The sequence below is a fragment of the Dromaius novaehollandiae genome, chromosome 1 (genome assembly GCF_036370855.1).
Source record: "Dromaius novaehollandiae isolate bDroNov1 chromosome 1, bDroNov1.hap1, whole genome shotgun sequence".
Taxonomy (NCBI): domain Eukaryota; kingdom Metazoa; phylum Chordata; class Aves; order Casuariiformes; family Dromaiidae; genus Dromaius; species Dromaius novaehollandiae.
This window is the reverse complement of record NC_088098.1, coordinates 37,110,959-37,121,713: the sequence shown is the minus strand read 5'-3', so window position 1 is coordinate 37,121,713 and position 10,755 is coordinate 37,110,959. Positions and strand designations below refer to the sequence as shown.

General features: G+C 41.8%; 2 protein-coding genes across 3 annotated transcripts in view; one reads left to right on the top strand and one right to left on the bottom strand.

Annotated features, from left to right (window-relative positions):
• Nucleotides 1-2,997: 2,997 nt before the first annotated feature.
• On the bottom strand, nt 2,998-7,370 carry THAP2 (THAP domain containing 2). The gene is given in 4 exon segments (XM_026100323.2): nt 2,998-3,397; nt 6,596-6,681; nt 6,684-6,734; nt 7,346-7,370. Coding segments are annotated over 4 exon segments (429 nt in total). The 3' UTR covers nt 2,998-3,130.
• A 798-nt stretch (nt 7,371-8,168) lies between these two features.
• ZFC3H1 (zinc finger C3H1-type containing) overlaps nt 8,169-10,755 on the top strand; it is a 41,592-nt gene continuing 39,005 nt past the window's right edge. For both annotated transcript variants that reach the window (XM_064509080.1, XM_064509075.1), the window contains exon 1: nt 8,169-8,922. In XM_064509080.1, coding sequence (XP_064365150.1) covers nt 8,313-8,922 — 610 coding nt within the window. In that variant the 5' untranslated portion in view covers nt 8,169-8,312. The remainder of the gene's footprint in view (nt 8,923-10,755) is intronic.

Here is a 10,755-nt window from a genome sequence, read left to right as displayed (position 1 = left end):
GTGTTGCAAGAAAAAGCTGAAGAAAATCATCCTGGCAGCGAGGGTCATGTTACTCCTCTTTACATATAGATTTAATTTTTCAGGACTACAATCCTGACACTTTTTTCAACTACCAACTGAAAAGTAACATACTTCTTTTTTTAATATCCTTTTTATGACCTGTTTATTTTTGAAAGTTTGTCTCCATTGTTCATATATGAAATAGTATAAATACTCATGCATTAAAAAACACTTGAAAGGTAGCCAAACATTTGAAAGGTAGCCAAACATATATAGATATAACTTTCCTTCAACCTATGTGATTCTGGAATGAGATTCACTAGTAAATGCAATTGCAAATGCAAAGTGCATCTTCTTATATGTGCAAATGAATCTTCATAAATATAATCAGCATTAAATATTTTTTCCAGAAGAAAACAATTAAACATGCCAGTGAAACAGTGATTTATTTGAAAAATATTTTGTCAAAATATACAAGAGGTAGGCTTATATATTCTGTAGTATTTGCATTGAGAAATTGCTATTTATGTAATACCTTGAACTTTAACTAAGGTTGATAGACTGCTAATGCACAGTTTATTCCAATTAAGTAATTAAAGGAAAAGTTTAACGTAACCAGTTTCAAAATGCTTAATACATTGTCATTAAATCATCTGCTTCAGAGCCTGTCAACATAAAACTTGAGGGGGAGATCAAAATTTTCTTTGGTAAAATGTGGTTGGAAAAGGGAAAAACAGAGAGACCTGTAGTAAAAAATAACGAGCAAAATATTAAAAAGATGATTATATCTAGGTTCAAAGTAGTTGCACATACTTTGCGTTAGTTAGGAAGCAATCTCAAAAAAATGATGAAATTCAACAAAATTAAACAATGAATAATAGAAATTAACTACAAAGCCCAAGGACAGTGAAAGCGACACAACTTAAGTTCTAGATAAAAACTTTTTTCCATTTGAAAATACACTTTTCATGGACTAATGCCCAGTGTTTCTTGTGATATAATGCTGCTTTGCAGTGTAACAAATAATTTTACTGTATGACTGAAAAAAATTCTGTCAATTTTTTTTCAGGAAGTCCTTCTCGTTGGGCTTCTCAAAGAAGAGAGACAGATCTAGCTATCTGCAAATCTTTGCAGTTTTATGCAAATGAGATTAATTCACTGATTTAAGAACGCATCTTTCCTGTTTTCTTCAAACCTTTGACAAAATCTACAGAATTTCAGTTTTGTGCAAAAAACAAGTAAAAATGTGTCATAGCTCTGGCTTTCTGTATGTGAAAATCTGTGTTCCTCCAGCATGAATTGTCCAATGATATCCTTTAGATGTGAAGAAATATAATAAACTTTTGAAGCAAAACTAAACCCACACATGATAGAGTATCACTCCTAATTGTTTTCTTCAGTGTTTTAACAAAAAGAAAGTTACTGTTTACCTTGAGATGAAGACACTATAGCAGTTTCACTCATCCATCAGAAAAAAGTCTCACGTGCAGTTCATGTCAGCTTTGTATTTTTCACTTTTTTTTCCTTCCAACATTCTATGCACAATCCAAGGTAGTGCCTTCACTTAAGACAGAAAAGGTACAATTGGCTCTATTATTTGTAGTGGGTAAACAGTGGAAGATTGGCAGGGAGACAGGAGCATGTTGACTGATGAATTATTCCAGCTGCCAAAACACTTGGTGTGCAGAACCCATACGGAACGGCAGGTTGCGACCCTTAGACTGGCACCACATAGCCGTCAATCTGGACTTGTGTACTCCTAGAAATTACTGCTTCCCTTGTTATCTGCATACCTAAAGGATTACTGCTTCCCTTGTTATCTGTAGCACATGTGCAGTACCCCATATAACCTATCAATTCGCCTTAAAACCCCCCTCCCCAGACCTCACCATGGGCCAATGCTCTGCAGTGCCTGGGACAGCCTGATTGCTTCCCTGCAAAGTTCCTGGGGTTCCCCATGCAGTTTGGGGATTTCAAGGTAATAAACATCTAACAACATTACTCCAGAGTGGTGTCTTCTACCTCTGCCTACTGCAAGTATCAGTTACCACCGTTAACATTATTTCAAAACAAGCTAATTTCAGCCTTTATAATTTACATGAAGTATTTTGTAAGTATTTAGGAAGAAGATGAAAAATCCTAATATGATGGAAACTGTACTTAATCATTTGTATGTGTATTGGTATACCTATCAAAGTGCAAAAAATGACCCCGATCATTTGGTCTGTCAGGTATTTCTAACATGACATTTGCTGTAGCATCCATGTACCGTAGAAAAAATTAATCTTTTAATCTTTTATCTGAAGAAAAACTCAACTCCAACATATTTTTGTTTAACAAAAATACATGTATAAATTGAGAAAGCAAATGAAAACACCGCAGGATTTTTCTAGTTGTTTTCATCAACCGTGATTAGATGTGTACATAATTTGAAGACTTAACTAATACCAGTCATCCCATCACAGCGCATTACATGCTCACCACAGTCCTTGGTGTTAACTTCGGGCTGCATTTACTACCTCCAAGTACAATAGAAAACCCACCAGAAAAAGCCCACAGTCATCTTTGCATTAAAGAGGGCATGAGGTATATGAGTCAGCTGCTGACCTTGCTTGCTCACTTCTCCTCACCAGGTCATTCATCCCCACAAGCCTTCAAAGAGAGGCCTGCGTAGAGTCAGTGTGGAGTTCCTCAGTTGTACATCTCAGGGGACAAAACAGCTGGAACTGAAGTTCCCTAGAGGAAACTGCAGCTCTTTTTAACCAACATGTAATAGAAATAAGTTAAATGGTACTTCAATAGTAGCGTAATAGAAGAGCGTTCTATCTGAGCTATCTGCAGCGATGAGTGTATCTTCCTAAAAAATAAAGCCTCATCCAAAGAAAAAGCCTCCTGTATGCACTTAGTGAAAGACTGTGAACTCACAGAACAAGCTCTTCCACAAGATATTATTATTATCTGATGTGAAAACCTAAAATTGCATTTTAGAATCTCCCAGATTTTATAGAAGTTTTTATTAGTAGCTGATAGGTATTGAATACATGAGCAGTCGTAAGAACTAATTTTTTTCTCATCACTGCGTGAATACCTGAGAGCATATTAATGTGGGTGATTCATTTTCAGCATTAACTCAGGATAAATAAGTATCATAGTTAAGATTACAGTATATTTTCAGTTTTGAAAAGCTTTTATAAATGTTTCTTTTCTTCAGTAAAATATTTTTGGACTCATCCAAAGCAAGATTTCTGAAGGCTTTTGATATAATTTGCTCAGGTAAGTTTCTTGGTGAAATGTGATCTAAGTTTCTGATGAAGCAAGTCATTTCTATCCATCACTGTATAGCTACACTTTCTTTTTGAATGTAATTCTTCATTCTTGTTCTCAATCTTGCTATCTCCTTCTCTCACTTACACTTTTTGTTACTTCCACGTGGCTTTGAAGGCATTAGCTGTGTTCAGTAAGAACTCGTTCACAGTCATATTTATTTTGAAATGGGATGTTCATTCTGAGATGTAAGTCTCTTTCTTCTTAGGATGACTTCTTGACACAAGTTCATGTCAAAAAAAAATAGTATGTGGGGAAATAGAACAATAAAGTGACATGAAATTGTGTAACTTACATAGTGTCAAATTTTTGATTAACCTAACATAATACTCAGAAATTCAAACACAATCTTTACATATAGCGTTGTTCAAATGTCACTATCATAGTATTTAAGATCACAATTAATTATTTGAGTACCAGGACAAACAAAAGTAAAAGACATGCAAGTCCCTTAGTTCCAGAAGGGGTTATTTAGTGTACAGTCATATACAAATTATTATAGTTCAACCTGTTACAAATTTCAGTTGAAAAAACAAACAATATGAATAAGCATTAACTAGCAATACATGTATAATCTGTGTTTATAGTTTACATAGTCAATAAAAGTTTCAATTTAATGCAAAATGAATTAATTTTACATTTGGTTAGATTAAGTTTTATTTGTATTGGTATCAGACAATTGTAATTAACATTTACAAAGCAGCAAGAGAACAAAAATAGTCCATAACTGGCCTCAGTTGAATATTATATTACCAAAAGATAGCATCTTTTATATTCCAAAATGTGGCCCAGTCTTTACAACTGAGATTGTTTCTGAAAAACAAGATTCCACTTTGCTTTTAATTGTTTAGTTTCATTTATGTGATAAACTTATTACTAATTTTTGTCTCAAACATTGAGAAACAGATTTTTTTAAATATTTTGTTGACCAGAAATGAGGCATAGATCACTTAAAGCAAGAATGTCACTGGAGACCACTAATTCCACTATTTTTTTTTTTGGTTTTGGATAAGCAGCTTGGGACACACATCAAATCCTGGCCCTTATTCCATCTGTCAATACCTAAAAGGTAGGTGTCTGGCTTTCCATGTGGAGACCTGAACTCTACAGCTGGGTACTGGGGCTTTCGGTTGGTCAGGCTGGAACAGGGAGTCCTCGGTTCCAGTCTGTGCTCCAAAGCTTATTTCTATATTTCACATTAGAGATTAGTCAGATAATATAGCTTACACCTGCTCCTATTTTATTATTTTAAGCAAAGATCTTTTAATTGCAAAGAGTTTAGAGTCTAACAAACAAAAAGTAACAAATATATTATCAGGGAAGAAGTGGGAGAAGGAAGCAGTAATCTTCATTTACCTGCATTTCCACACTGACCAAGAGGATGCCACTTTTTATATACTCCTTTTTCAATGACTGGACTAAACTAAGTCTGTCATAACTAGGTAACTTCAAACATAGACCGCCTTTGAAGCTGGGTAACTGGCTCAAAATTTAACCATGTCAAGGCATTTTGCTTATGAACATAGGAATATCATACTTTCCTATGTGAGGGACATTTAAAATTTTAACAGAAAATATACTGTGAAGATTATGATACCTATGCTAATTTTCATAATTCAGATTTGTAAAATATGTAAATGAATCTTAGTTGCATTAAAGCCACATTATGTATTTAAGCATCACCTGTGATCTTTGCTGTTTAGGGTCTCATGAAGAGCTCACGACGACATCTTTCAATTCAGTCAATTGTAGCTGCTGACGTAGATTTATGTCAGTAATTCAAGTAACAGTTTTCACAGATATGCTATTGCTACAATGCTTTTTTGCCCGTGTCTAGAGGTGCAGATAACAGAGAACATGCGATCAAGAACATATCACATTTTATACTCCAGTTTTAAGACATACCTTTTCTTAATCCACTTGCAGTTTGCTGAAAATACATCCAGTATTTAACACAAAACCTCTGCTCCAGCAGCAATCTCAGATCTCTTTTAAAGGCATAAAGTCAAATACAGCCAAGATAAATTTTTTTTACTTTGGACTTTTAAAGTTACAAAGTGACTTACAGTAATTGCAATGAAAGCTCATCTATTACCCATGGGATAAATATGGAAGTTTCTTTTTTTTTCTATTGAACAGCAACACCTTCCCAAATTTTCAAATGTTTATGGACTCTACAAATGCGTAGATACCAAACACATCAGACCAATGCATTTTGTTTACGCATGCCATTTTATTCAGGAAAGAATTTAACTCTACCAATTTCCTTATTTATCAGCACTAATGATTTCAGTTGATGCATCAGCTTCTTCCTGAAATTCAAACATAACAAAATTGCTTGCCTGATAACACAAGACTAGAAGAAAAAACAAGCAGTATCAAATGACTGAAATAAAATAAAGTCTGGATGATAGCATATGACACCCAAAATCACTCAGAGAGAAAGATTCACAGGAATTGTACTTTTTTAGATAGTTAAGTACTTCTGAGCTATGAATTTATAATATAGATGACATAGCATCACAGAACTTCAGGGCACTTGTTGGATAAACTCTGGCCATGCCCTAACAGTCAACTGAATATAGAGGTGTACCTAGACCAGGTTAACTTTCCATAATGCTGCTGGTTCTCTGCCAACACCTTACAGTTTTAAAACTTTTTCTTCTCACTTTGAAAGATGCTGATATTAATTTCCTACCAGTGCACGCAAACACTTAGAAATTAACATAACTATACAAAGGAAACTGAAATTATATATATGCAAAGCTCTGAATGCCCAAGTAAGCAAACATCTATTGGGAGGAAAATTTCTGCAGTTTATGTGTAGCGATCTTGAGGCTTATTTATAATTAGAGCTGATCAGATTTCAGACACAGGCCTTGTGATAGCTGCCTAAACAAAGACTGTTTCAGGCACCCTGCCTGACCTCCAGCTTCTGCTTCAGAAAGTTTTCAGAAGGTGCTGTGTCATATGTGCCAGCCCTTTGTGCATGTCTTTAATAATGAGAGGTGTCTAAAATGGCATGAGCCACCTATTAAGCCAGACTTCTAAAGGTAATATCCTTCTAAACAAAAGCTGACACATGATAGGACACTGCTGAGACATGATGGATGATTACTGAAATAAAAGCACACATTTCATTTGCTTCATTTTTCCATGTACACTTTTAACAGAATTGGCACTTTCTGCTTTAAACAGAAGAAATACAGAAGAGTTTAGTACATAATGTACACATACCATTATCTCACCCTAAGTTCTATATGAAGTAAAAAGTCATTGGAACTGCATCTATTCTAAGTCATCTAGCTTGCTCAGTTAGGTCAAAAGAAGACGATGCAAAGTGTTTTGAGCAAAGAAATGCTTGTTTGGCATAACATTTCTGCACTTTGCAACGCATATCCCTTCTTTTCCTGTTTAATCTAAAGGACACCTGTGAGAAAAAGGAAAAGAAGAAAAATAAAAAATTGAAATAATAGGATATGATACTGAATTTTATTTTTAATCATGCAAGTGCTTCCATAAAGAAGTATGATGGTTCTAGGACAAGGGAAATGAACAAAACAACTACTCGCGCTGAGAATTCTAACTGGTGTGAAATAAAGTGAAAGCAGCACATTAACCACTGAATAAATCCTTCACCATTTACCCTACAAAAAACATGAAAAGGCAGCAGTATTCTCCAAGTTTTCGAAACTTGGCAAGTCCACAAAGACTTTTAGCACGCATGCTCACTGCAAAGAAATTCTTAGAAACGGAGCTACAACTTTGAAAAGTTAGGATTTGTGACTTTTCCATGAAACACTAGTTTGCTTTACAAAAGCTAAAGGGTTTATTTAAAACAAGGTTTCTCCTTCTGCCGAAGAATGCCATCACTGCTTGCCTGACAACACCGTGGCACGAGGCGGGAGCTCCCGAAATGCAGACAGCGGGCATCAAGATACACAAACTTAGAGAAATCAAATAAAAGTAAATGGTATTCTAAGGGAGCTTCCTTCATTGCTTTGCTCTCTCAGATGCTCACTTTGCTTTCCCATCAGAGAAGCCATTACGGCTGATCTGAGCCTCAGAACAGTAACAGGCCAGGCGTGCTCCCCAGAAACCTCCTTCTACACAGCACTTCGGCCACCGGGAGGGAGCCGGCGACTTAACGACGCCTCCCTGGCAGCTGGAGACAGACACGACAGCAGCTGCTTTTCCTTCTTTAGAAGGAAACTGCGCAGTTTGGGGGGAGGCGGGACACGGGCCTCACGACAGAGGAAAGGGCCGTGGACGCCTTCCCCCACCCCCTGCGCTACAGCGACCCCAGCGCCCCGGGAGCGCTGTGCTTGCCGCTGCCCCGGATGGTACCGGGGGGGAAGCTGCCGCTGACGCTCCTGCTGCAGGCAGCGGCATAGTCCGCCGCCGCCACACAGCCGAGCGGTATCGCTTTGCCCCCCTGCTACCTCCCTCAGACAGCTCGCTTCCCTTCCACAAGATGGCGGCCTTCCCATTCGCCTCCTTCACCAACATGGCGGCTCAGACTCCACCATTGGCGTCAGTCACCCACCGCCGCCCCACTATAGGCTGAGCCACCGGCTTTCCGCGCCCCCCTCCCTCACAGGCGGAGCGAGTCCTCCTTTCTCCCCCCCCACCCCCACTGAGAGCTGGGAACTACATTACCCAGGATACCCAGCGCCCAGGGAACTTTCCCCTCCTCCCCCCATCCCCCGAGGGCCAAGGCCCTTTTTTCAGTTGCGTAACCCACCGCCCGCCTTCCCTCTCGGGCAGCGGAGCCGAGGCGAGGCCTCGCGAGAGCAGCGGGGGCCGGGGCAGAGCCGGCCGGGGGCGGGCGGACGGGCTGGCGACGGCGGCGGCGCGGGGGGGAGGGCAGGGCAGGGCAGGGGGCGCGGCGCTGGGAGGTGCAGGGCCGCCCTGCGCAGGAATCGAAACCGCCCGTGCGGCTCGGGCGGGCCGCGCTCTGCCTCGCCGGGACCGTTGGCCTGGGCCCTATGGCGGCAGCGACCGCGGAGGCGGCGGCCGCCCCTGCGGAGGCGGCGCTGGATCCTAGCGGGCTCTCGCCGAAGGAAGAAGGGGAGCTGGAAGACGGCGAAATTAGTGACGATGACAACAACGGCTCCTGGCCCTGCGGGGGCGGCGGCGGCGGCGGGGCCGAGCCCGGCGGCGGCCTCGTCAGCAGCAGGCCCTACTCGCGGCGCAGGCCGCCTCCCGGCCTCCGTGGCGGCATCTCCCTCTCCTCCTCCGCTCGGCGCTTCCCCCGCTCGCGGCACCAGCCCCCGCCGGAGATGGGGCACCTGCACGGCCACGGCGGCTACCGGCCCAAGGACTCGTTCCGCTCGCACCCGCCGCCCTTGCCGGCGCCGCGGATGCCGTCGGGCTCGCACTCGGAGAGCGGCCCGCGGCTCTCCTTCTGGGAGCGCAGCCACAACGCCCTGGACCGATTCCGCTTCCGCGGCCGGCCCTACCGCGGCGGCGGGCGCTGGGGAAGGAGCCGAGGCGGCGGCGATCGGGGAGGCAACCCGCCGGGCAGGCCGCCCGGAGGGGGAGGCGGCGCCGGCTTCAGCGGCAGCCAGGGCTGGAGGGAGCCCTCGCCTCGCAAATGTATCCTTCAGTCGTGAGACGAGCGGAGGCGGGAGGAGGCCGCGCGGCTGGGGTGGGCCCGGCTGTGTCAGCGCGGCCTGACGTGGCCGACAGCCCTGCGGAGGGACCTTCCTCCCTCCCGCGGGGGCAGCAGCGGGGGCAGCGCCCGGGCGGCTCCCTCCCCGGTCCGGGGGCCCTGCTGCTCCGGGGGACGCCGGTGGGAAGCGGGTTCGTTCCTGTGGGCGGCCAGGCGGCAAGCCAGACCCGTCCCGTTTAGGGAAAAGCGTAGCCTGAAACAAAGCCGTAGTGGATTGGATCCCAGGTGGTTACTTTTCTAGCCCGAAGTGCAGACATTGCGGAGCAGGGTCAGTCTTTGGCGAGGCAGTTTTGATGTGTATAATTAAAGTGTCATAGCTGTAAAACTAAAACCCTGAGCTTCTTAATTTCCCCTATTGGGCAATGGAGGATCCACTGTGGTTTTTTTTTCATTTTTGCTTACAGCCCTTCAGAGGGTGTTACACATAGCTAAAGTCAAGCTCAAAGCTGCTTTTTAAACCGAGCTTGGACTGTGTGCAGAGTATGTTTTGTATGGGGGGGGTAATATGGGAAAGCCCTATTTCTGTATAAAGGCATATATAACATTGCTTGTGGGATTTTTCCTACCTGTGCCAGGACTTAAGGCTTTGAAGCTGCTTCTTGTATCCTCTTATTTTGGGTCCAAGATCACTTATGCATGTCCTTAACTGTTTTTTTTTTTTATGGCATGTGAAGAGAATATGTAAACTAGTGGTAAAGACGTTCTTATTTAGTTTCAGTTGATAATACTAGAACCTTACTGAAGTCTTTATAAGAACTCTTCATTCAAGAGTATTTTCTTATCTCAAGAGGCAGCAAGTGAAGATGTGATTTGTCCAAGGTCACACAGTAAGACAGTTCTAGTACTGAAAACAGCTATTTAAGTCTCTTAATTTGCAGTGTTGCTCTAAGTACCAGAAAATGGTGACTTTCTGTGTAACAAGTAGTTTGTGGGGCAAATGTTGATCACTCTTAACAGATCCTGCAGTGCTTATTAATATTAATATAAAATCTCTTTGTCCTTCTTAAAAGATCATTCAGAAACAGAGAGCTCCATTTTCAAAGCAAAAGAGATAAGTGAGACACTTTTTTTTTTAAGCTTGATACTTGGATATAGTCTTCTGTTTAAACATTATAGAGAAGGAAGAATCTAATGCTGTTGCTTCTTAGTAAATGACATTCAATTGTTTATGGGCCATATAGTGAAGGAAGGATCATGAATTTCTCTGTAAAATATTACTTTTATTTTTTTCCTGTATTTCATACCCCTTCCACCTACAAGAGTTGATATTACACTAGCCCCAAATATTAGGGTACCTCCATGTTGCTGATATTAGTGCAGTAGGGGCATAATTCGTGGGCATGTGACTTCAGAAGAGGCCCTCACATCAGTTGTTATGAGGAGGCTTCTGACCTGGAGTGATGTTTGGATTTTCTCATGGAAAATGAAATATTTAACAGATCTGTTAAGAGATACCTGCATTTTTTTTCTTTATCCTTGGTCTCCATCTTGGAATCAGTACTTTGCACATGCCATGTAGGAGTATGTGAATAAGAATGGGAGTGTGTCAGTGACAGGATGAGATGCTTATCTTCTAGAATTCTTTTCTTTGGGTATTAGCTTTTAATAGGCTTCCCCCCCTCCCCCAACAATTCCTAGCAACTTTAAGATGAAGGTGTCTGGATAAGTGTTCTGCAGAAATTCTTATTTAGGGAGAGAATTGTGGAATTTTGAGTCTGAAACATAGGACAAAATATGACTTTCTGATTGCCATTGAA